The sequence below is a fragment of the Oryzias latipes genome, chromosome 15, assembly GCF_002234675.1.
Source record: "Oryzias latipes chromosome 15, ASM223467v1".
NCBI lineage: Eukaryota > Metazoa > Chordata > Actinopteri > Beloniformes > Adrianichthyidae > Oryzias > Oryzias latipes.
This window is the reverse complement of record NC_019873.2, coordinates 17923316-17948588: the sequence shown is the minus strand read 5'-3', so window position 1 is coordinate 17948588 and position 25273 is coordinate 17923316. Positions and strand designations below refer to the sequence as shown.

The 25273-nt window shown below is 39.3% G+C and overlaps 4 protein-coding genes across 7 annotated transcripts; 2 read left to right on the top strand and 2 right to left on the bottom strand.

The window, feature by feature from the left end:
* Positions 1-2555: 2555 nt before the first annotated feature.
* LOC101163599 lies at positions 2556-6839 on the top strand. The gene is made up of 5 exons (XM_004077313.4): positions 2556-2703; positions 3034-3100; positions 3180-3381; positions 4093-4393; positions 4469-6839. The coding sequence occupies exons 2-5, from the start codon at positions 3075-3077 to the stop codon at positions 4873-4875; spliced, it is 936 nt and encodes a 311-aa protein (XP_004077361.1). The 5' UTR covers positions 2556-2703; positions 3034-3074; the 3' UTR covers positions 4876-6839.
* A 501-nt stretch (positions 6840-7340) lies between these two features.
* On the bottom strand, positions 7341-12610 carry ecd (ecdysoneless cell cycle regulator). The gene is made up of 14 exons (XM_011484361.3): positions 12477-12610; positions 12044-12280; positions 11847-11964; positions 11658-11745; positions 10840-11018; positions 10489-10681; positions 10246-10374; positions 10006-10134; positions 9813-9898; positions 9117-9220; positions 8369-8621; positions 8154-8221; positions 7858-8072; positions 7341-7775 (listed from the first exon to the last, which is right to left on the bottom strand). Exons 2-14 carry the CDS (start codon positions 12246-12248, stop codon positions 7560-7562), a joined length of 1983 nt encoding a protein of 660 aa, XP_011482663.1. The 5' UTR covers positions 12249-12280; positions 12477-12610; the 3' UTR covers positions 7341-7559.
* A 329-nt stretch (positions 12611-12939) lies between these two features.
* Positions 12940-23192, top strand: fam149b1 (family with sequence similarity 149 member B1). Of its 4 annotated transcripts, XM_020709475.2 has the most exons (17): positions 12945-13034; positions 13226-13403; positions 14709-14819; positions 15316-15460; positions 15850-15998; positions 16489-16632; positions 16949-17110; positions 17190-17365; positions 17452-17606; positions 18579-18647; positions 19045-19157; positions 20442-20666; positions 20868-20991; positions 21068-21193; positions 21270-21351; positions 21445-21582; positions 22482-23192. In XM_020709475.2, the coding sequence occupies exons 2-17, from the start codon at positions 13357-13359 to the stop codon at positions 22562-22564; spliced, it is 2049 nt and encodes a 682-aa protein (XP_020565134.1). In that variant the 5' UTR covers positions 12945-13034; positions 13226-13356; the 3' UTR covers positions 22565-23192. The 4 variants fall into 4 exon arrangements, with proteins under 4 accessions (XP_011482660.1, XP_011482659.1, XP_011482661.1 ...); XM_011484358.3 differs by having other exon boundaries at positions 12940-13403; positions 17464-17606; XM_011484357.2 differs by having other exon boundaries at positions 12940-13403.
* Positions 23016-25016, bottom strand: dnajc9 (DnaJ heat shock protein family (Hsp40) member C9). The gene is made up of 5 exons (XM_004077061.4): positions 24631-25016; positions 24107-24247; positions 23703-23957; positions 23543-23629; positions 23016-23460 (listed from the first exon to the last, which is right to left on the bottom strand). Exons 1-5 carry the CDS (start codon positions 24802-24804, stop codon positions 23350-23352), a joined length of 768 nt encoding a protein of 255 aa, XP_004077109.1. The 5' UTR covers positions 24805-25016; the 3' UTR covers positions 23016-23349.
* Positions 25017-25273: the final 257 nt, after the last annotated feature.

Here is a 25273-nt window from a genome sequence, read left to right as displayed (position 1 = left end):
TTTCGGGTCTGAGTTTACTTCCGGGTTGTCAGCAACTGGGTCTGCCACGTCATCGACGCCATGACATTTATGTAAAGATTGCAAAGTAGCGGGCCCAGAATTGATCCTTGTGGGACACCACAACCTATCTTTTTTGCTTCTGATGTAAATTCATCAATATTGACAAATAGTTTTCTTCCTGTTTAATAGCTTTTGACCCAAGTTAGTCCTCTTATCCCATACACTTGCAGTTTGTCAAGTAGGATGTCATGATTGAGAGCGTTGAATGCTTTTTTAAAAAATCAATGAAAATTCCAGCTGACCAAAGCAAAGGAAATTGAATGGTTTAAAAGGAGAAATAAAAACAAACCAAAAATGACATGCATGTGGGTTTAAATGTTACCTAACTGTTTGAATACATATATAAATGTGCATGTTTATTTGTGTTAAATACTCATATAATACAAGTCATATATTTCTGTTTAATATCAGTTTTATAATGTAAATTGAAATGAGTTTTTAAACATTTTAACTAACAATTTGTTCATTTGATTTTTTTTGTTCCAATGTTAAAATCCAAATTTAACTATTTTTTTCATGTTTTTATGAATTGGTATTAAAACTAAGTGTTTTTTTTTGACACTGCATTTTTTTTGCCTGTCTAATGTATTGTGTTGAATATGACAAAATTACTGTACTTGTTTGCAGTGTACAATAATGAAAAATGTACACGACCCAAGCATATCTAAGCCGATTCCCCACGCCCCCTTTCACTATCTAGATGACCCGAAAGATATTATATCACACAATCACCAAAAGAGATGATGGTTTAAGAAAGTATCATAAAAGTTAATAAAAAACAGAGCACCGGGAATGAAAATAAGGCAAGCCATAAACCACCCATGCCATCAGAATATGGTTGTTATGTACAACTGCAAGCAAAAAACCATAAAACAGAGCGGCTCACTATAGGCAGAATACCACAGCATAATCAATAAGGGAGCCCAAGCACTGCTAACAGCAAATGTCCCAGATGCCCCATCAGGGGCTGAAATAGCAGCTCATCTGATCAAGAACTCAATCAAACCCAGGTAGAGATATGCATCTGTTTGGGAAACCCCAAAGACAACCAACACCAGGAAATTAAACAGCAAGCATTCCTTTTGGAATGACTGATGTGACTTTCAAAATAAAATCAGCTGTGCTTATATAAAATGAAATTCAGAAATTCCAAAGTTGATATTCAAGTTATTTTTTATTTTAATCTGGAAATAAAACAGACTGACTGCACACACAAAATTTTCAAACAAAATACATTAGTGTTGCTACTTTTTTGTTATGTAATTTGGGGTTTTAATAAATTTATTGTCTTAAGTTTAAAATCCAACTCCGATCATCTTTAGATCTATTGTAAAAGTTTCCCAATGGTCTTTTGATTATGATTATGCAGTTTTTAAAAAAAATCTGTGCCGTGAGGACATAGTTTCTGCAGAGCATAAATGCTGTTTTAATTTCCTTTATATGTGCCCTCCAACAGGAGAAAAAAATGTCACAAGAACATGTAAAAAAAGAAAAAAATCAATATTTTTATTGTAGTGGGTCTTTAAAGATTGGACATGTCAACATAAAAGACACGTGTTTTCATTACCACATGAATAGCAAAAAAGTCCAGATTTAGATAATTATTTAAGGGAATCAACCTGTTTTTTAATTGATAATAAGCTTAATATAACCAGCTGGATAATTTATTTAGCAGAATCATATATATCAAATTAAAATATGTTTCCCTGTGTCATTTTTTTCCTGACATGTTGTTGTGTTACCTCACTACACTTTTTTTGAGGTGCAGCCAATCAAATCATTTATGGCCCTCAGCCTGTTTATCTTTCATAATTTGTAATTAATGTGTGGTACATAATGTACGAGTCCAAAGAACAAGACGGATAATAAGTCAAACGTCAATAATAAATAAATCCGTTTATTGAACAAGCAAAGTGGAAAATATTAGCAGATTAATGAAGACTCATTTTAATAAATGCGTGCTTGTTTTGTGGGGAAACATGTGATCTGTTGCCTCCATTTACGGTCACGTGGATGGCAGCAGCCTCTTGGTAGCTCACAGGCTGGTTGCCATGGTGCTCTGGATTAATTGGAGGCCGTGGCCTTGTTTGAGTTTTCAGGGAGCACACACTTCCAGCATTTGAGTTTAACTGACTTTACCTGAGTACATCCAGTGTGGAAAGAAGGGAACCTTTGGTCGCTCAACTGTGGAATGTGTCAATCAGGTGTGAATATAAAGAAGGGGATCACTTTACAACCTAAAGCTGCATGCATGTTACTAAATGTCAAACGGGAAGACCTCTAAAGTTAACCATTACCACACAATCAGTGAGATTCAAATTTCTTTCAGCTGGCTGCTGAGTCAACGTCACGGTCTGTTTATCAGCAAAGGTACATCTATGAAGGATTTTGCCTAAACAGACTTTTGAGTTTTGCCCAGTTAGATTGCTTCATGTGACATGATGACAAACACAGCAAGGACAAAGTCCAAAGCAGATGAGGTGAATGCCCTGAGCTCACACAGCAGCTTCACACACAACAGCCGCTGGAGACACACAGACGATGTCACGGACAAGGATTACCAATATTACCTAAATGTTTTTAATGCTTTTCTCATTGTAAACACTATTTGAAGGTGAATAAAGGAGCTTTTGTGGAGTTATGGTAAGTAAGGTTTGATATTTTCTCTCTTAAAAGAAGATTTTTGTCTTAAAAGATCATGTTGGAGTTAGTTTTAAACATTTTTTTACAGAAAACATCATGATTTTTAATGAACAGGTCTGCAAACCTAGATCGATTTGATTTTTTTCTTCTTTTTTTTTATTGCAAAATACCAACCGAGCTACGCCAGAAGATATCATAGTTTTGACCTGCAGGATTATCAGTTAATTATTTAAGACTAAAGCTTTTGAATAAAAAAAATATATAACCCTCAAATTTCAAATGTTGTTTAATCATGTACACTAAATGCACATTTTACCGCTTTGGCTGTAGATCACTGACGCCTGCAACCCAAGCAGCAAACTCTACACAGAATGAGACCATGTCTTCCTGGGAAAAGGTCATCCCTTTTCTTCTTATTCATAACATTTTATTACGGTGTTAAAGAGTGACTGTTGAGCATGACTTGTTCTCTACAGCTCAGGCAGATGGAGGACAGAGTGGTGCGTTTCAGTGGTCAAGAGCTTGTCTTCAAACCATGCGCTCAAGCCCCTGATTCCCACCTTCTGCCTGGTGGTTGTGCTGATCTATGGCCTGGCTGACCGACTAAGAAACTTTGTTGCGGGCATCTTTATCCCACAGTACCACTTTCCATATCCTGTAGCTCTCTCCTTTGCGCAGGTTAGTGCCTCTTTTGAGGGATTTTTTATCCTATGAAATGAGAAGGAAAAAAAAAGCTAAAAAATTGAGGTGATAGTGAGGAAAGCCAGCCAAAACAGTAGAAAGTCTGCCAAAACAGAAATTCCACAAGGTAATTTACCTGCCGGTTCTGTTGACACAGAGCACATTATCTATGGACTTGTTTGCTTAAGCTACATTAATATTTGTTGTATGATGGCTAACAGACTTAGACAAACAACCACTACTATTTATCTTGTTACTAACCTAGTTTCTGTCACGGTAGCAGTTATTATTAACAGCTTTTTTGTGGACATTTTTATTGTTTTATGTGTGTCTTGGCTTATCAACATGAAGAGTGTGTTGGTTCTGAGGGATACCTCAGAAACAGATTAAGCCAGATCGTACAGGAAGACAGCAAGTGTTGAGTTTTGATAATTAGCAAAGCATGATGGATGTTTAACTAAATGGTGATTTAAACTGCTGACAACATAAAGTAAACATAAACGGTCAGGAAAAGTCAAAGGGAAACATTTCTACCTGTCCTGTACCAGTTCTTGGCAAAAATGTACCATTTAAGGATTTAAGTCACAACATTTTTGGCATATAATTGAATTTTTTAACTGTTTTGAACATTCTGGGTCACTAAAACCCTTTTTTTAAATCCCTGAGGGAAATCCAGTTTGTCATTATAGTTTATTCTCCTTTCCCCAGGTTCTGGTTTCTCTCTTATTCCTGAACCTCCTCCATGCTCTGAACCTTGTGGCTCTCAAACCTTACTCCAGGTCGCTGGGTGAGCGGCTGCTGCTTCCTGCCATCTGCAACAGCGCTCAGGCTGTGCTGACCATGTGGGCCAAAGCCAGCAGCTCCAGTGCCAGCCTCTTCCTTGTAACAGTTCCTCTCCTGCCCTTAGTGACTCTGGCTCTTAGTTTCACCCTGCAGTTGAGGTCTCCACCATCAATCCACTCCTCTGTTCTGATCTCCATCCTGAGTGGGATGGTTATGGTCATCACAGGTAAACTATTGTGCCTTTTTTATACAAGTTCCCTCACTTCTTGTCAAATAAGTCGCATTTTCTTTCTGTCCACAGCATCCAAAGGTCTTCAAGCCATTGAGCCTCTGGAGTACATCTATGCGCCTCTGGCTTTGATCCTTCACAGTATCTCTCTTATTGGCTTGACTAAAGTTTCCGAAGCGGAGCGCCATCGCCATCCGGATACCCAAGCCTCTGCTTTTGACATCTACCACACCCAGATGGTCAACCAGAGCTGGCTGCTGGGTTTCCTGTGGCTGCTGCACCCGGACAACCCCTGGCAGGTGGTGAGCCAGAGCAGCTGGCACAGCCTGCTCTTCCACGGATATCTGCTGGCCATCATCCTGCTGGGAATGGTGCTCAACTTCACGGTCGGCATGTCCGCTCTGTGCGTTTCGCCACTTGCTGCAGCACTACTTTACTCAACCCGGCAAATCGTCCAACCACTGTTACAGCTTTTGTAGATCCACTACGCTCTGCTGAAATTCTCTTTTTTCAAGTTTCGGTCCAAGTTTCCAAAGATGAAGGTATTCCAGCAAATTAGAATTGGGTTAAATGTTTTCCACAAAAAAGGACAGTAGACAATAATTAACCAATTATCACTATTTAACTGCGTTGTGGGTTGGACAAGAGATAGTCAGATTTTACAGGCTTATCATAAATGCTTTACATTTATTACCATTCTCTTGTATCTTGTAAAAGGACTTAATGCATGTTTAAAGGCTTAAAGAAAACATACTTACTCTTTTGGGACGGGGGTGTGGTCGAGACAATTGGAGGTAGAGACAAACCAATACTCAGTTATTTTCATCAAATATGAACAAACATCAAGCCCCCAAGAAGCGTTAGACAGTATTACTTTAGCTTTTAACCTAATCACTGAGTCCTGCAGTTCTCTTTATCTGTGGTTGCAGTCGCACAGGTCACAGGTGGGTTTTAACCCTTTGACGCCTTATGTTGCTAATTCGCAACATCTAATCCAGGACTCCGATTAATTTAGCGCCACCTTATACAGAAAAAAAGGAGGATATTTTTTATGCAGCAGTGGCAGTTGAGCAGGTCTTCCAATAATCGTAGGGTCGGCGGTTCGATCCCCGCTCCTCCCAGTCAACTGTCGTTGTGTCCTTGGGCAAGACATTTCACCTTCCCTGCCTCCAGTGTGGCTCCACTGTGGATGTGCATAAATGTCCTGGTGATGCTCAGAGGGACCGTAGGCGTGAACTGGCAGCCACGCCTCTGTCATCACCAAGTATACATAAGGAGTGAATGAATGATGGACACATTGTAAGCGCTTTGAGCGTCTGGAAAAGCGCAGATACATCCAATCCATTATTATTATAACTTTTAAGAAATTCAGGCATGAAGGGGTTAAAAGAAATTCACAAAATTACATCGAGAAGATTGGATCCCGTGGTCAGAGAAGGGACAAACCTGATGACGCGTGCACAACGCCCTGTCTGATCTCATCAAGATCACAGTGTTCTTTCAAAAGAATTCTTGATGAATAGTTTCCTTTAGGCTGCCTGATTTCTAAGCTGTGAAATCCTGACAAAATGTAATATCTGCGTCAACATTATTACCTAATTATAAAAGAAAAGGCTCACTTTGGCAGCAAATGTTTAATCTTCTGAGTCCTAATTACAGTATTTAAGGGACCAAAGTCCCACTTTTTTCATCCAGCATTTGGTTTCTAACCCGTCACTGTCAGGGTTTGCCCTTAAATGAATCGGAATTCTGTTTTTTCAGATGAGGAAGGAAACCAACAAACAAACTTGTTTGCACTTGACACAGACTGTTGGACTCAAACTATGACTTTTTTTCTGCTCATCAGTGTTAAAAGAATATTTAAACTAATTTAAGTGAATTTTGAACCAGTTTGGTTAGGGTTGCCCTTAAATGACTCACGGCTGTTGTGCCTGATGAAGACAGGGACTTCTAATGGAAGAAGAGTGGGGCTGCTGTTCTCAGTCAGTTCAGTTGAATGTGGAAATAATATGTGTAGTATATGTATTGCAGTAAATTTCATCTGCATGCATTCAATAAACTAAAAGGAAAAAAAGTTTTGCTAAAATGTCTATTTTTTTATAACAACAGTTATCACACATAAAGAGACGTTTTTATTTAAACTGGTATTAAAAACAAGCATGGGTGAAGCATAATGGATGACTTTAATGTCACTTTAAAGATGAATTATGTAATTTTTTGAGCTAAATGTCTTGCAGAAATTTGTTTTTCATTTTTTATTCAATGGGCAGTGGAGAAAGGAAGGCCTGTTGTTAGTTAATTTGCATGGTATCGCAAAACTTAAAAAATACTTCAGTTGTATTTTATTGACTTTGACAGTTGTTTAATAGCTAGACAACAGTGGATGCAGTTGATTTTTCCCTTTGCAGAAGCATGTCTGTTGAAATAAACAATCGTACTTGCATGTGTACCATATTTCTTAGGACAAGTCGCTCCAGATTTTAATTCACAGCAGCCAAAAAGTGATTTGAAAGGCAATAAATGGAATCGTTAACAAAGATGGACTGAAAGCTGCACTAGCATAACACATTGACGCTTATTCAGCTTCATTTAACTTTGGAGGAATCTAATATATTAGTGCAACATATGAACACTGATTGAGACAACCATAGCATAAAGAACATCCTAACAAGTCAACTAAACTCTTTATATAACTAAATCTGTACAATGAATCATTCCATCAACACTTCCACCCCAGGAGATTCCACAACACGAGAAGCATTATAACCCAATTCAGATTTTAATGTACAGTACAGACCCAAAGTTTGGACACACCTTCCTTGGTCTGTACTGTAGGTATAAAGCTGTGTAGGATAAGATGAGACCGCTGTAAAACAGTATGGTGCAGCCCTCCTCCACTTACTGTTATTTATTACTTAAGAAAGTTTGAATCACAAGACCAAAATAGATGTTTACACACATTTTATTCGGGAATAAAATAGTCACCACATCTACATTTCCAGGGGGAGCCAACACTTTTTTAGGGATTGTGAGCTTTTTCCGTTTGTGCTAACAGGACATTTAATATTGAAAAGATTCTTTTGACATCACACTCTGCTGTGTGGCTGATTAGGCTGATTATCAGCTGAACTGATTTTCCTTTCCTCTGAGCTAAATCTGTTGTTTATGAGGGGTCAGAGTTAGCTGGTAGGTGTACGCCGAGGCTCTGCAGCAGGTTTGAAGCGGGCCCAGCCAGCCCAGCCTGACAGCTGAGAGACTCCAGCAGGTTGGCCATCAGATTGACGTCCAAATCCAAAGGCTGTGGTTCCTCCATCTCTTCTGATGCTCCGCCTTCTGGAGAACGAGGGGCAGCGTTCTCGGAGCTGGGCTTGCTGAATTTCTACAAAAATCATAGACAAATGTTTGTGTTTTCATAATCATGCATGGAACATGTTTTCAAGTGCAAGCAGAGAAGGATTTACCGTTTGACTAAAGCTTTGCCCGACATTGGTGCTCATCAGTTCCTCATCCATTTGGTCCATGTATTTTTTGATGCTGTCAAGAGTTTCCGGCCCACTCATCTCTGCGTGATCAGACGAGCTTTCCTCGTTTTCTTCGACGCCTTCTTCCTCGTCGTGGTAAACATCCTCATCGTCATCCTCCAGATCATCTGAATCTAGTTCTCTGTCTTTGCTTCCTGACAGTTGAAGGCAATTGAAAACAGTTGAACGTTTTATCAGGAGGCAGACGTTTGACAGTCAGAAATGCTTCTACAAACCTAGGAGTTGGTCGAGTGCGCTGACCATGGAGTCTGGGTCAAACCTAAAAGGCCGGGTTGCACTGCTCCTAAAAATAAGAGGTGTAACGAAATACATCCTTCAAATTATAAAGGCAACAACTTCTGTTCTTCAGGTAAACCACAAGGAGAAAAACAGTTTATTCACGTGCATGGGACTAAAACATTAAAAAAGTGAGGTCCTGCATTTGTCTCACCAAGGAAGTTCAGCCCCCTCGTGGGAGGACATGGTGTTGAAGAAGTCCTTAATCCCTTGACTGACTGCCACCAGGCTGTAAGCGGTGTCCTCCCCTTCGGTGCCTGTCACCTCCACGGTCTCCTCTGCTGCGTTACTCGAGTTCTCCGTCTGTTTGATGGCGCTGCAATTTCTGCCAACATCCGTTCGTCCTCCACTTCTCTCCTGCAGCAGCTGCTCCAAACCCTGAGCGGTTATATCCAGCCAGCTGTCACCTGAACAACAACACAAAGAGAGAGGAAGTCACACTTTCTAGCTACATATATATATATATATATATATATATATATATATATATATATATATATATATATATATATATATATATATACCAAGTTAATTAACAAGGACAAAAAAAAAGAAACATATGCAACTTCAACATGCATTTCTCATTTGTCATTCTGTTGATGTTTAAGTGCTCCCTCTAGTGGTTAAAACAGGCAAATGCATTCTCCCCACCACACGTGAAAAGTGATTGTTCTGCCACAGATGTTTAGAATTTATACATTTAATTACCTTATTTATTTCATAATTATACTATAAATGTTGAATACAGAAATATGTTCCATCTACTTTAAATTTAACAACTAATTGAAATTATATTGTTAGCTTCTTTGTGTTTTTTTTTCAACCTTGTCATTAATAAATCCTTTAAATCCAAGATACAGATTAAGGGAACGAATCCCACATAAAAAGGAGGTTCTACTCACTGTCCTCTTGGGGGAGCTGTGACTCAAGTTTTTCCAGATCCTGCATGTTAATAGGTCCACAGCTGTGCAACACCTGGAGAACGTCCTCGCCGGGAGAGAGAACGCTGAGAGAACACGCATAGTTCAGACTGATACGCTTTGGTTTCAAAGGCAGGTATGTTTATTCATCTTCTAATCCGTTCCCTTTCGGGGTCACTGGGCTGCTGGAGCCTATCCCGGTCACTTGTAGGGGGCGAAGGCAGGGAACACCCTGGAAAGGTCTTCAGTCTGTTGCAGGGCCACAATCACACACCAATACACACTGACATTGACACTTAGGGACAATTTAGAGTAACCAGTTACCCTATGAAGCTTTTTTTTTTTTTGGACGGTGGGAGGAAGCCGGAGTACATGGAGAAAACCCACACACACACAGACGCACGCACGGGGAGAACATGCAAACTCCACACAGAAAGGTCCCCCATTGATGCCCTGTTTCAGGTCCCCCAGCCGGGACTTGAACCGGGGGCCTTCCTGCTGTGTGGGGCTTTGGCAGTCATGACAAACAAAAAAATAAATAAATAAACACCCAACTTGAAAAGTCCCCTAATCCCAGTACAATCGGGCCTCTGCTGGATGCAGAGATTGCTTCTTGTGCAAAATAAAGCAAGTATTATTGATGTGGCAGCTTCTGGCATGTTCATGATTACATCTCACCTAGATTTTGAAGCAACGGATTGTTTGAAGAAAACTTCTGCTGATCTTAAAAGCTCTTTAAACCGGGCCGAACCTTCCAGCTCCCCCTGCATTTGGAAACGAATTTAACAATTAATTAAAAGCACTGAATAAACAAATCATCCTCATGAATGCATTTCATAAAAAACAAAACTGTTAACAAATGTGAACCAACCCGGAAGTAGTCATTCTTTTGGAGACTTTTCAGGAAGCTTTTCCACTGAGGGTTACAGCTGACAGCAGCGTCGTCGGGCCCTGAAGAAGGAAGTCTGCACCTGGAGCACAAAATCTCAAAGCCGTGAGCCTGAAAGTGGAGCCCAAACACAGACACGAGGCTTCGTGTTACACAGAAAACACAAAGGTGTGTGCTCACAACCAAAGCATGCGAAGATGAAGACAAAGAAAAAGGATTAACCAGTTTCATGCCAAGCTCATGGGCTTTGTAGTGAGGATGAGTGCGCGGAGGAAGGTTAAAGCCACTCCTCCGATCTGGCGTGAACTGCTGCTGCTGCAGCTGGGCATAGAGGCAGCGGGTAAACGTAACCTGGAAATGAGTAAAGGTGAATCTTAGAAGGTATTCTGTGCTTATGATATCAAAACTGAGCTAAAACCTCGTCTGCATGCTCATCCAGCAGAACTCGGGTCGTCGTGTCATTACCGAGGTGAGGACTCTGGTGTCGGGGTGAAACGTCTTGAAGCTCCGACATGCCTGCAGGTCGACTGGATCTCTTAAATAAAAAGCTGAGACGGCAGGTGCCACCAGGTCAGGACGATGCGCCAACACGGTGGCGATTCCTGCCGGTATGAAGCAGTGAGCACGGTGGAGGCCGCTTTTTATCTTCTCTGGGTATCTGAGGAGAAGCAAATGGTTTTTGGTTTGGAATTCAATCCATCATTTACAAAGATTTAAGTCAGCAAAAAACGTATACACTCTCACATTATTTAACCCACAATGATATGATGTAAAATTTAGCGGCAGAAATACTAAAAGGTCTTCTTTATGCATCACCCCACAAGTCTTTTTCTCAGGGCTGAACGTATCCCGGGGCTTGCTTGGCAAGCTTCTGGGTGAGCAGAGAGAAGTGCGAGAGCCTGTTCCACACTGGGGACCACATTACGTGGGAAGCCCACAGAACTCGATTTGGAAGGGCGAGGAATGATGTGCAACTCTCCCCTAAAGAGAAAAACCTGCAAAAGATTGAAAAAAATTATAATAATTAACACTTAAACTATCGAAGGTGGGTTGTCACAAGCTATACATTGACTTCAGTGGGTTTTTGCAGAAATTGTAAGATTTTATTGCACAAGACTTTCTACCCCTGTTCATTTCAAATGAAAAAATCAGAACTTTTACTCAGCTAAAAAAAGAGCTGCATCTATCTAAAAAAAAATATATATTATAATAGATTATAATTATAATAAATCTGTTTCCTTGTAAAGGAGCAGGGATGCGTTGTGAGGTAAAAAAAAACAAACTTTAAAAATAGGGGAGATTTGGTTACATATTTTTATCAAGTCAAAACACAGGTGTTAATAGAATTTATTGGTATCAATCAACAAATTGAAAACATCAGAAAAATCCAATGTCATCCATCCCTTTTTATTCTTCACATCATATTGAAAGCTCTCCGGTTATAATTATTTTAAAGATGCTTATCAATATTTTGCAATACTGCAACATATTACATTTTATCATCTGTTTTTCTGACTCAAGAGGTTTCACTATAAATCTGATCAAAACTCTTTCTGAGAGTAATCCATCACCTTTCAAAAGTATAGAAATATGATATAAAACACACTATTTGCCCCTCTGTGTGTCTGACTCACCCTGTTTTCACTTGTATCGGGGCTCAACCATTTGGGAAGATAATCTGCAGCTTCGATGAGAATAAATTCCCCGTCGTTGTCTTCAACACTGAGTAAAAATTAATTATATTTGGGAACAAACCAAAGTAATGTTGGCAAGAATTAGTTTAAAGAAGAAAATATAACTTCAAATACATATATATTCTTCACCTGACAACCAGATCTGAGAAAGTCTTTGTGATCTGCTGCAGAAGGTAAACGATAAACCACTCATCCTCCACGTTGTCCCCAAACTGAGTGATGCCTCCAATGTGAGCCGGGATGTCTCCTGTTTGCAAACGGAATATACAAAAGTTAATAGTTAGAAAGCTATTAAAGTGAACATAGATCATATAACCATCCATTACCTTTGGATGGATGATACTTCAGATTGAATGGTTGATGTTGCCAAATATATTCCACCAACATGGGGGCAAGCTTTGCAAAAATCTCTCCAAGCATCTCTTTAAGTCGTCGCTCGTTCTGCTGAAGAGTTGAATGATCCGCAGGTAGCAAGAAGAGATTGTATTGGACCATATCATCCTGAAATACCCTTCTTTGTAAAAGATCCATTTTTGTTCAATTTCTGTACTTTTGCACGCAACCTGTTGGAAGGAATGAACAATAAACTAGTGTGCACGTGCGATAAGCAAAGTAAGGTCACAATGTATGTCCAACTGCACAACACAACAGAGAAAGAACTAAAGACAAGTTACCACTGTAGTCCGTTTACAGTTAGCTAAACTCAATTATTACGTAACGACGTAATTTGCATAAACATACTTTAGGATTGAAGCTTACCCTGTCTTACTATAAATTACGTTGATGTGATTGAAAGAAAAAAATAATGACAAAAAATTCTTCAATCATGTTTACAAAACGACACATCCACGATGCTTTCTGCCACTGATTGATCCGTCGGTAATATCAAGCCGACTACACTCTACAACCGGGTTCCTACCATCGTCTTTAAGTTCCGCTTTCTTAAAAACATGCGAATAATACCCCTTCTAGATAAACACAAAAAAATAAAAATATAAATGTTTTTATTAAACTCATATTAAAATGATGTGGTTATGTTAAATTCTCAAGTAAGTCTTTTGGAATTTGTCAATGTCCACTAAACATAACGGAAGCTTTTTCTAGACGTACAAACCACCAGTTACAATGCATGCTGGGAGTTGAAGTAGGTTTTCATTGATTAAGCTCAACACAGATTGTGAATTAACTGCATTTCCCATGAAGAAGCGCGTTCAACACAATTGGTATCCATGACAGCGGCGTTATTGTTGCCAGTGGTTTAGCTAGTACTAGCATTCAGTCCTCTCACAGCAAAAACAAACAAATGTATTAAATATGGTTAGTATAGAACGCTTGTAGATGGCTTGTGTGTGCCATTATAACATTGCTAGAACAACGCTAGAACATCATTTTGCAACGTTGTTTGTGCCCTGTTGATATTTTGCAGGGATGTTGTTCACGCTGGTTAGCTGATATTTTTAGCATCTCATGACACTAAACAGAGCATTAGCATTCTTTTGTCTGTTCAGTCGTGGAGTCATCTTGTCAGAGGAACGTTGTGCCAGGAATATTAGACTTTTCCACAAGATCCTCTGGAGCGGAGGCAGGGACGAGAAATGATGGATTTAGCCGATCATAGAGCAGAGATACAAGCCGGAGAATGATTTCACGATACACCAGAAGACCCGTTTCGCATAAGCTTGAAATGTGAGTACAGTACTACCACACACAACACAAATGTTAAGTTCAGGATTTTTCCTCATCTGTGCTTCATAATTAAATAGTTGTGCTCTGCATGAAGGACTGTTAGCATAATCGACTATCAACAACAACAGAAAAAAGGCTCAAAAGTTGTTTCGTATTTTACTTAAAAATCAATCAAGAATACTTTTGGATTATCTGAGCTGTGTGTCACAGCCTGATGATGATACCCCTTAGACAAAAGCATGATAAATACTTCTAAAGTTAAACAAAAGTTACTATAAATTAAAATCAAACTTAACTTTAAAATATCAATGTAAAAGAATCAAATACACCAACGGAGTTGATTAAAAATCTCCTGTTTTTTATGTTTTGTTTTTTTTCCCCCCAGATGAGTTTATTGGTGTTGAAAATGAACAGAAGGTTGCTCAGGCTGATCAGCAATCTGAGGCTCTGGGGCCAAAGGTGGCTCTTTTATCCCTCCATTGGGAGTTAGTTTTTACTTTTGAAGAAAAATGTTAACAATTTGAATGAATAATACATTTGTAGTTATGGTTCTTGTGTTCATTAGTTTAATATGTTTGTCATTTTTGTTTATTTTTTTAACTTGTCGATAACTGAGCAAAATGATAGAAAGAGGTTGAATCTCCTGTCAGTGGTTTCTTGTTTGAAAAGGCATATTCTGATCTTCTGCAGCACAATAGTGTCTAGTTGCTGTATAGGCAACGTTCTTAAAGTACATGACTGGATCTGATGCAGCAAGAGGATCTCATTTGACAGATTGTATTTTATTTAGAAAAGAACTTGAATGTGGTTTAGTCAAATGTAAAAAAAAAAAGTCAAAATAGAAAAATAAAAAAACACTGTTATATTTCAATTATCTTTTAGAAGATTGACATTATAGATGATAAATGACCACAAAAACATAGTGTTTTTTTCTTCTTCTAAATGGTGAAGTAGGATTTGGTGGCTCTTGTTGAGTTTTGACTGTTTTAAACTGGAACAAGTGGCTCTTTTAGTGTTGACCTCTTAAGACCTGAACTAATATTTGAGCTAACTCTCTACACATGTAGTTACAGGGCTTCAGTTAAGCCAAATGAATTACTATGGCAATATAAGCTTAAAAGTGAATGCCAGGTCTAAAGTCAAATTAGTGCATTATATTTTGCATTAGCATTTTTGAAATCTTTTACTTTTTACTTTGGAATAATATGCTGCATTAAAACACAATTTCTCCCCAAAATGTGAAAGGCACACTACACTTTTGTTTAAATGTTACAACTAAATACTCTCCAACTATCTTTTGTGCAGTCGTGGTTTGTCTCGAAGTAGCCTCGATCACCACCCTCTCCCGGAAGAAGACAGCCAAAGTCCTCCGCGCTACCTCCATGACCTCCAGGGAACTGGCTCTGCACACAACAGGTGACCTAAGAGAAACATTTGCCCCATTCAAGGAAAGAATATGTCATTTTGCAATGAAAAAAACAAATACACACTGTTTTTTCTGTGTCTTGTAATCCTACACCACGTTCAGCAGAGAGATGGTTATCAGGGTTCTTGCTATGTGACACCCAGGGCAGCAAGTTCATTAATTCCACATTATCACACGCTCCTAAGAGAATAAAAAATGAGACAGCTCTTTAGAATACTCAGTTCCACCTCTCTAAACATATGGCACATATTGCTTTGAGATCCATCCATCCATTTATTTTTCAAACCTTCCTAATCCCTTGCAAAGTCACAGGGTTGCTGGAGCCTATCCCAGCCACTGTTGGGCAAAGATGAGTACGCACTGAATGTTTTGCCAGTCCATTGCAGAGTTATTTATTTAAGCCATTATATTATCTGCCACATATTAAATTTAAAAAGAAGTTTGCACAGACTCAGTTTGCACATGACCTACTTGCTTTTGGTTCAGCTCACAGACCTCTGCAGCCTCAGGCCGCTCTGACTGCCCCACCATCATTCCTGTGGACTCGAACCAGTCCTGGTCAGGCATCCACAGCTGCACAGGGACTGGCATCTCTACAGAGAGGAGCTCTGTTTTCTCCTGGGGCTACGATGTAAGTCAGCTTCGCTGATAGTCACAGAGAAAAGGCTTTTCCATTGGACAGAGAATGTCTTAATGCATATTTTCTTTAGTTTAAGAAATTAGGAAAGCACACTGGTTTAACTTTTTTAAATGCAGTAGTTGGTTTATTGTTGATTCCCTTTTAGAAAAGGTGAAAAACCATAAACCGACATCATGCAATATTGGATTTTTGCTAAACTTTAACAGGATTTATTTAGCAAATTTTCATCATGTCCATTTTTTTTAATTTTGTTTCCTGACTAAAATATGTTGTCAGATAAATACAACAAATTAAATTATAATGAATTCACAGAAAATAACAGAAAAAGCAACAGTTTTTTTATGAGAAAATCATATGACAACAGCTGTTCTATCCCATAGGAGTTTGACAAGGCAGCATCACGGCAGGTGCAGCAAATGTTTGAGGAGATCGACAAAGAGCTGTATGAGGGAAGAGGCAGCGGATCAGGAATTCTTCCCGGGTTGAAGGAGGAATGCCAGCAGTGGACCATGCGTTTTCCACATCTCCGGCATGCTATTCTCATTTTTTCCATTCAGCAAATTATAGCGGAAACTATGGAGCCCTCAGCATGACGTTAAAAAGTTCCCTAAAGTTGATCATTTGTGGCCACAAATAGGTATTTGTTCACCAAAACTGCAATCTATGTGCACAAAATGCTAATGACTGTCCTGAAAATGTCAATAAAATGCCAATTTCTACCCAGGAAAAAGTACTTTGTGCTCACACAATTGTAATCTATGTGCACAGAATGCTAATTTATGCCTTCAAAATGCTAATAAATTGTTCATTTGTGGCCATAAAATACTTCTTTTCGCACACAAAATATTAAATTTTAATTTAAGGGTACTTTTTGTTTATTTTTTTTCCAAATGTCATGTCCATTGCTCCATAGGAAACAGATCCTGGAATCAACATTTGATGTGAAACGCCTACAAAACATTCCCACTTGTGTAGGAGACATGATTATTTTCCTTCATTATTTTGCTGGGGTTACTCAGGATCCTGGGGAAACAGCTTCTGCCTCCCACAGATGAGGGTTTCCAGTGGTATGCTACTCCAGAGGGAGTGACGCCTGCCGACAGCCCTTCAACTGGCAAAGAGAACAGTGTGAAGCCTAAAGAGAAAGACGAGGGCGATGCAGAGTAAGTGTTGGAATCCCTTTCTTACTGGTGCCCTAATGGAAGAAAGCACAGTTGGTTTCCCTCTAACAGCTTTTTCATGCTGTTTACGCTGTAATATTCCTTTTAATGTGGGTTAATTTTCTTTTAAGCATCTATTAAGATTTGTTAGCTGGGTCTTGTGATCTGGACACTTCAGTATTACATCTTCATATTAGACCAGGGTTTTTTTTTCACTGGACATCTCTGCTACCTGGCTGCATTCATACCCTTGATTTTTGCTTTGCTTACTTTTAAAAGTAAAAAAAGAAAAAAAAGGTTTGTTTCTTGATGGTTGAAGGTTGAACGTGCAGGGCAGAAGAGCCGCTCTTAACAGGTCCTCCTCAGCAGACTTCGATGACCCTCCTCATGACACTAGCAGCCTTAGAAGTCAAGAAACACCCCAGGAGATTGAAGTAGAGGGTCTGATGGAGGAATTCCTGGCTTTTGATTGCAGGGATGTGTACGTTATTTACTTTTAAAGTCACTTTTTCAAACTGTAAACTGGAAAATTGTTAAATGAATTGTGTTGTCTTCAAAAGGGGTGAATGGCAGGAAGATTGCTCCGAGTGGGTCCAGAGGCACCACTGTCTACCTCCGGTCTCGCCGCACGGGGGTCGTCGTCGGGCAGTTCTTGACTTGCTGTTTGAGGATGTGTGGCAGGAGGTGGTGGACTGGATGAAAGAGTTGCTCCAAAGCTACTGGGAATACTGCTCGTGTGAGGCTTTAATGTGACATTTCCGTGCCTTACTGAAGCTCATGTCTTATTGAACAGGGTGTCATTTTACTCATTTTTGATTAAAGTTTTCTTGCCAGATGATGAAACCATCTGTGGAAGTGTGAGCCGTGTGCAGCCAGATTCCCAGGATGCTTCACTGCTGCTGTCCACGCTATCCACAATGCTGCCCAAACTGGGTCAAAACCGGATGCCTCCCCTTCCAGCTGGTCCACAGTACCAGGTCAGTGGTTTCAGGCAGAACCTGAAGGACAACAAGGAGAATAAACGAACTTTATAAAATGTTTTTAATTCTTTTGAAACATATTTTACTATTTGTCTTGTATGTTCTCCCTTAAAGTCCCACTCCAATCCTCTTATGATCTATTTTAAAGGCGTCTTTTATTTAAGATTATGCTGTTTTTAGGCAAAATCAAGAAACCTGTCTTAAGCCTGTCCTCATTTCCCATCATCCCATGTTTACATTCTCTCTTGCTAGCTTACAGCTCCTCACAGTCCCAACCTAACATTATCGGTGCAACAAAAATAGTAAACAACGTTGGGGCTATCCGGCCGTACAGTTTTGAGGCAGATGCCAGCTCAGACGAGGAAAATGAAGACGTACATGGATCTGTGTCTGCGAGCAGATGCATCAGAATGGAGCGGAGCAGGGAGCTCGCAGCATCTACGACACACCTATGAGCTATTTCAAACGGCTTTTTTTCATCTGCTCCTGATTCAGACTGATTTAAGTTAAGAAATACTCAGAAACACAAATTTAAGCTTTTGTCCTCCATCACGGGAAACATGCCCCAAAAACAAAATTTTCATCAGAGTGGGTCTTTAAAGAATTTTTTTTATCTTTTGAAAATGCTCCCTATTTTAAAGCGTCAATGAATTTAAGCAGCTTTGACTAAATAAGGTTATATAAAAACAAATATGAGGGAAAAAAGCAGCCTTAATGAATATCGTATTGAGTCCAAGTTATTGCCTGTTCTTCTCTTCAGTCTTCGTACTTTTACTTCATTAACCTGTATATCACTGTTTTCCTTTCTTTCCCTCTCTGTCCTTCAATGTTTCCCCTCTGTTTTTTTATCCTTCTCTCTTCTTCTTTTCCCCTCTTCTATCTGTATCACTGTGTTGTCCTTCATCTGTGTGTTCCCCACTCCTCTGTCTTTCTTTGCGCACATCTCTTCCCCCTCCACCCTCTCTAAAGAACACAGAGGCGAGGGGCTCAAAGCAAAAGTCCAGATGGAAATCCAAAAAGCAGAAAAGGCCTTCCACTGTATGTAACTCTCCCTTAGAGCCAAAATGGAAGGGTGTGGAGAGCACTCCGTCCGTAGAGGCTCAAAATCTTTTTCTTAGAAAACATGCTTTTTGATTAGCACTTTAACATCTGTGGGTTTTTTACCCTTGAATTAACTGCAAAAATTAAAATCTACAAGCTTTTTTTTAAATTATGTTTATAGCTGTCTCTTTTTTATTGGTGGCATTGCAGATTTTGGGCTCTTTACTGCATGATGAATAGCCATTTTGGGAGTACATGTCTATAAATGTATATTCATAACTTTGTGGTCTATTCTGCTGCCACACCTGTCCTGGAAATCTAGATTGTTTGTGTCGTTTTTGTCATCTCTAACCATCCAGATGATTAGGCTGATGCCCGTGTCATCACTCCTCAGACTTGTAGAGCGCCGGTTGGAGCGCCGGCTGCCCAGCACAACTTTAACGACCTCATGGTGATCCAGAGCATTCCCCTGCAGCACAGGAATCTGGGACAGATGGACAGAAACCAGTATGTTGATCCGACATGCTTTTGCTTAGGAGATTCAGCCTAACTTCATTACATTTGACCTAATTCTTCATGCTACATTGTCATCGGAACAACTTTATATCTTGGAACTTTTCTTTAATGGCTTTCCTTTTCTTTTTGTTGCTTTGAATATTTTTATGCAAAACAACAACATAATCAAATAGGGAAAATAGATTTAAGTACAAAAGAAAATGTTTTTTATTCAGGAAAGAAAAACTTACCACTGACGAAAAAACATTTTTTTGGGACTTTTGTTTAATAATTTTTACCCTTTAATGCCTGAAATTATTTCCAATTAAATCAAAAATAGTACTTTTTCCATTTAAGATGATGATAAGTTAAAAGGAGTCCTGGATTGAATGGTATGTTATGAATTAGCAAAGGCATGAAGGGGTTAAGAATGAATTGTTGGTCACCACAGTACCATTTGGGGTACGAAAAATCCGACAAGATGATCACATTGCAGTGCTTTTTAAAAAATTGTTCGGAATCATTCCACTTTTCTTTTTTAATTATAAATCTACTGAAGTTGCTTTTTAACTTAAAATAAGGAAGATGCTTCCATGTCTTGTGGTAAAAAAACAACAACTGAAACACAAGTGAAGCTACTAGTGCACTGTTACTCAGTTTTGGCAATATTTGAAATACAAAAATCTAGTCATATATTTTTTTTACTGCCTCAAACTACTTTGGATTTTTTTAAACTGAGAAAGTACAACTTTTATTTGTAAAACTATTTTTTTGGTCTTTATTATTGACATTTTTAGGATTTTTTGTTGAACAGTAGACTACTTTACAGTTATGTTTTAACATAATTAGCCTACCTAAGATAATTGTTTTTTAGAGTATTGGACATATAGACTTTTTCTGGGTGTTTGTAAGTTTGTTGTTTGACAACTTGCATCATGAAATGAATGAAATGATGAAGTTTTAGCACTGAAAGGGATTTGGTTTAATTTCCCAAAACACAGACGTTGATCATCCGCTTTAATCCCAATATTTAAACATAAGGAACCTTGATGACAATTATCTTAGGGGTGGTATTCATATTCAAAGGTATTTGTATTGTTTAGCTTAAAAAAGATAAAATCATCTTTTAAAATCCCAGTTCATCACTGAAAACCAACCCCAGCCCCTGTGTCAACCTTGTCACTTTGTATCAGAATGTCTTTGATGATAAATTACTTATTTCTATGATTAGTTTAAAAATAAAAGCCAAGACTTTACTGTAGTATCATGTAGCTTTAACGTCTCCTTCCCTCACAGGGACCATGAGGAGCTTCCATCTCACAGACTGGGCTCCAGTGCCGCTCCCTCCAACAAACTCCGACCCCGTCGAGCCCTGGAGCAGAGTTCTTCCTCGATGTCTCGCACAGGACAGTCAGCACGACGCAGAAACCCTCCCCCTCGAAACCTGCTTCCTCTGGTTCCCACCTTCAGTCAGTCCAGCACAGGAGTTTCTCTGGATGAAGTCATCCGGGGCAAACGCCTGTACGTTGGAAACAAAGTCACTCTGTCTTCTGTCCCTTGAAGCTTTGCAAAAATTGGTTTGGGAAATCTTAGTAAAAAGTTCACACGACTCATAAATATTACTTTTGTGAAAAAGATACTGGGAAAAAATGAAAGAAAATATGGAAATATTTGTCTCAAGGTACATTTAGGAACTTTTGGAAGTTGTGATTTGTGCCACAGACCTACAGCCAGTGACCGTCTGACGTCTCCCCTGTTGGCTCTGAGCCGAAACACCCTCCTACCCCCCATTGGAATGGCGGACTTAGAGTCCTCCCATGCTGGGCGGCCTCCAAAACTCTCACAGGTAGAGAAAACAGTTTCAAGATGGCTCTACAGAAACCATTTGGGTCGTTTATGTTGTTTGTTTTCATCCCTTTTAGCGTCAGAGAGGCCCTACCAGCCGCGCTCACAGTGCTATAAACGACGAAGCTGGAGGTTTGATTCCAAGGGATCGACACCAGTTTCTAGACATCTTTTCCCGCCCAAACACAACTCACACATACAGGGTGGGATACCACTGTCCTGTCATTTAATCACATTTATTTTGGAGGTTTTGATCAGAGTGTTGGGTTTTGTTTTCAGTCAGACACTCCGTACCAGCGTTCCTTCACCGTCCTGGACAACATCGGGCTGGGGCGGGCAGCAAGAGGCTCGGTGGGCGCAGGTCAGAAATGTGATGGGCTCTCAAGGTAGTGGGGGGGGGGGGGGGGGCGCGGAAAGTTCAGGCTTTTAATCACGCATGCCTTCATGTGAGCAGACTCTCTGGGAATCGGCGTGACTGGCATCAGTCTTGGCATCAGCAGCTCAGCCTTCTTGGATTCGTTTCCACACCACCCGCTGGGGCACCCGCCCATCAAAGACGACAGCCAACCAGAGCCACAAGCTGCCGTCCCAGGTCAGTGGAGCAAAAATGAATATCTTCTAGGATTTCATGACTTAAACAAACTGTCAAAAATTGTATTATACCCTTTATTTTTTACAAACTTTTGTTTTACCTTCAATAGATGCAGCTGTCATTTTAAACCAGAGCTTTAGCGTGGGGGGAGCCTTTCACTTTTTACAGCTTTGAGTTTTTTTTAGTGAAAATATATTTAGGGCATAGGTTGCACTCTATAAAGGTTTTGTTTTTCTAAAGCTTATTTTAACAGTAGATGAGAGCTTTCACAATTCAAACGGTTAGGGAAATCTTTGACTAATAATTATTATGTTATTATCAAATTAGCAAATTTCAGTCATTTAAAGAATTTTTTTGACCTCTTTTGGACAAAAAAGAACCAGGTCAAGGTGTTGAAGCATTTAAATGACTCTGTAAGCCAACGTTTTTACCCAGCTAAATTTCCTCAAAGGAAGAGGAAATTGGAAGAAAAGAAAAGAAAATATGAGATTCTGTCTTCTCTGTTTTTGGTTTTGGAATAAAAGACAGAATAAAATAAATATAAGAGTTCAGAATTTAATCTTAAACAAATTTTAACTTCTTGATCTTGATTTTAACATTCACCCCCCCCCCATACACAAATAAAATGAAAGTTTAAAAAAAGGCTTTTTCATTCATATTGAGATGGACATAGATGTTCCTCTTTACTAGAAATAAAAAAAAAGGAAAACAAAAGACCGATGAATAAAATTCCTTCGCTGCATTTTTTTTATTAAAGGCAGGATTTATACTTTAACTCAAAAGAAAATATGAAAAGTTCTCATTTTAACAATGTTGGCACCTGGCTCCCAGAAGAAGGTTGCTGATTGGCTGCTTTTGTTTATTTTATTAATAGGGTAATATTTTTCTTTCCCCCTCAGCTCCACTGGCGCCTGCTTCAGTTACATATCGGCCCCACAGCCGAGGAGGCATCTCATCCAGAGCCAGCAGACCCGGCCTCTGATCTGCCATCCGTCTGTCTTTCCACAGCACTCTAAGATGCTTTTCCTAAGACAAAAAAGAAAAACGTTTTCTTTTTTACTTAGCAATGATCGGCTCAACTTTTGTCTAGAGGCCTATATTTTTCAAAAATGAAGTGTGAATATAATCTTTCTTTGGTGAACATGTTAAACTATATGCATTCTCTGTACAGTCCTTCCAGCAGTATTTAACTATGCAGGGAATGGCTTCCCTCCAACAGCTATAAATTAAAAAACAAAAATAAAATGCAAACGCTTATTTGATGCTATATCTGAGGTTGGTATCCAGCCTCCCATCTGTGCAGAACAGCTCATAAACTTTCCCCGAAAAAAGAGGAATGTCCGATTTTCTTCAAATAGGGACGTAAAAGCTGCTGTCAATTCTGCTCAAATGCACCTACAATGTAGGAAGTGTAAATAATGCTTTGGAAATCATTTGCCTGTACAGTCTTTTATTGTACTTTTTTGGTAAACAAAACAAAAATCATCCAACTGGATCATGTAATGAGTTAGAAATTCAATTGAATCAGACAATCTATAGCTTCAAAAGGCAGTTTTCCACTTTGCATTGTCTTTTAATCTGATTTTTACAAAATAAAGGTTTATGCAATCTGCTGTAGAATGATCCATTTATTAGCAACATAACAAATACAAATTACATGAAATACAGGAAGCATTTACATTTTTTTATTTCACTTTAAACAAAAAAGGCCCAACGCTGACAAAAATCTTAATTTGGAAGTCCTTAAAAAAGGAACGAGGCTGACATTTATTTCTTTCCTTTTTTTCCCTTTTGGGGTTTTGAACTCTTTTTAGAATATTTTGCTTCCAGGTCTGACAGGAAACTATTAAAATTCTTCTCCCTGGACTGCTGTCTTTGCTGAAAAAAAGAAAAAAATAAGTTATACTGAGGGGAAAAAATAGTAGCAGCTCTAAGATTTACACATGCTAATGAAGCTCACCTTAAGCATCATGACGAGACTGTCATCTTTGTCACTGAGCCCCATCTTTTTTTGCATTTCTTCTGCTTCTTCTTTTTCTCTGTCAGCCTAAAAGATCATTACAATGAAAATGACAGAATCCAGTTAATGATTTCAAGCCGCCACAGGTTTAAAATCTCACCCTCTTCCGACGAGCCCTCTTCTTCTTGTCACTCTCTTGGGTAAACGAGGGGAAGGCTTCAACCTCTCCACTCTTGATGGCGGCTTCGATGATGCCGCACAGTCTGGGCTCATCTTCCTGCGAGCAGCACAGAGCTGACGCCATGATCTCATCCAAGTCCCCTTCGTGCTGCACGTAAAGCCGGATCACGTCATCCCGCTCCTCATCTGAGCCTTTGTATTTCTTTTCGAATTCTAGGATGTCCTGCACTGTCACCTACAAGACAAAATCAAGTCAAGATGGGGTGAAAATACCAGACTCCTGTAGTTGCATCGTGCATTTTTCTCATTTATATCTAACTTCATCCTGCAATAATAAGACAAGCTCTTGTTTATGTGGACATAAATGTCAAAGTGCTCCAGTACCTTAGGAAAGAGCAATCTCCAATAGTCTTCCCAGCAACGGTCCTGACGAAGGACATCTGATTCTTCATCAACTACTCCTTGCTCATCATAAACAGCCCTCTGCTCCCGATCTGTCAGCACTGTGTACAGTTTTCCCAACACCTGCAACAGATTACACGAAAACTATTTTAATGTGTTTTACTTTAAAGCAACATCTATCACAGAGATACCGTTATGCTAGGAACATTGTTAAATTACTGACATAACATTAGCATAAGTGATAATTACTGAGCAAACATAGTAACTGAAAAGAAATATGGAACATTTCTGTTAAATAATTTTAAGTAACAAAACGTGTCTAGAAACATTAGACCTCTAAATAGGTAAGAAAAGACTCGCGTTTGGTTTTGCGCTGCAAACTCTGTCAACATCTTCCATGTTTCAGCTTAGATGGTATGTTAGCTTCGTTAGCTAACATCGATACCTAGCTTATTTTTCTATTGTCGTTTGAAGGCTAACAAAGAAAAGAAAAAAAACGAGCTAACCTGGAATTTCTCCGTCGCCTGCGGGTCTTCGGGGGCTCTGTCGGGGTGCACTTTCAGCGACACTTTATAGTAGCTCCTCCTTATCTCCGCTTCGGATGCTTCTTTGCTTACTCCCAGCACTTCATACAAATTTGTGCTACTAAAGAGTTCCTGGCACCGCTCGAGCAAACCCATTGCGACCGTCTAGTTTAATGAAATACGAGTAAAATAAGTTAAAAGTGAACGACTGAGGACGTAAAGCGCAATGACAGTGTTGATATTAGATTAGGTTCGCGTATAGTTAAAGAAATCTGCCCTCCACGGTACTTTTCTCGATCATGTTAGTTTGGCGCCCTGGCCTGCCGCTTGCGCTTTACGTGACACTACGTTCTTGCGTCATCATCTAACGCACAATCCTATTGGCGAAGACGTTCGCACGTGCTACTGAACGGTGTTTTCAATTTCAATATCAATTTATTTGTTTTGTAGGATAAGCCCCTTGAAATGTGTCATCTCGTTTTCAAGGGGGCCCTCGACATACAACAAAACAACCAAATACCAACAGATTCAGCTCACCAAACTTTACATATTTTAACATTTTACCAATAAAAACGAATAAGATTTGAAGTAAGAGAGAACTAAAACAGGTTTCTCTTTTAAAACG

Excerpts from the sequence above, each read along its gene's own strand:
- LOC101163599 (XM_004077313.4), top strand. The coding sequence starts at position 3,075 with ATGAGACCATGTCTTCCTGGGAAAAG. Across the intron at positions 3,382-4,092 it reads TAGCTCTCTCCTTTGCGCAG|GTTCTGGTTTCTCTCTTATT; the intron begins GTTAGTGCCTCT and ends TCCTTTCCCCAG. Across the intron at positions 4,394-4,468 it reads GATGGTTATGGTCATCACAG|CATCCAAAGGTCTTCAAGCC; the intron begins GTAAACTATTGT and ends TTCTGTCCACAG.
- ecd (XM_011484361.3), bottom strand. The coding sequence starts at position 12,248 with ATGGATCTTTTACAAAGAAGGGTATTTCAGGATGATATGGTCCAATAC. Across the intron at positions 10,682-10,839 it reads CTGAGAAAAAGACTTGTGGG|ATACCCAGAGAAGATAAAAA; the intron begins GTGATGCATAAA and ends GCTTCTCCTCAG. Across the intron at positions 10,375-10,488 it reads ACACCAGAGTCCTCACCTCG|GTTACGTTTACCCGCTGCCT; the intron begins GTAATGACACGA and ends ACTCATTTCCAG.
- fam149b1 (XM_011484357.2), top strand. The coding sequence starts at position 13,357 with ATGATTTCACGATACACCAGAAGACCCGTTTCGCATAAGCTTGAAAT. Across the intron at positions 19,158-20,441 it reads GGACAGATGGACAGAAACCA|GGACCATGAGGAGCTTCCAT; the intron begins GTATGTTGATCC and ends CTTCCCTCACAG. Across the intron at positions 20,667-20,867 it reads GTCATCCGGGGCAAACGCCT|ACCTACAGCCAGTGACCGTC; the intron begins GTACGTTGGAAA and ends TTTGTGCCACAG.
- dnajc9 (XM_004077061.4), bottom strand. The coding sequence starts at position 24,804 with ATGGGTTTGCTCGAGCGGTGCCAGGAACTCTTTAGTAGCACAAATTTG. Across the intron at positions 24,248-24,630 it reads AGGCGACGGAGAAATTCCAG|GTGTTGGGAAAACTGTACAC; the intron begins GTTAGCTCGTTT and ends AATCTGTTGCAG. Across the intron at positions 23,461-23,542 it reads GTCTCGTCATGATGCTTAAG|CAAAGACAGCAGTCCAGGGA; the intron begins GTGAGCTTCATT and ends TCTTTTTTTCAG.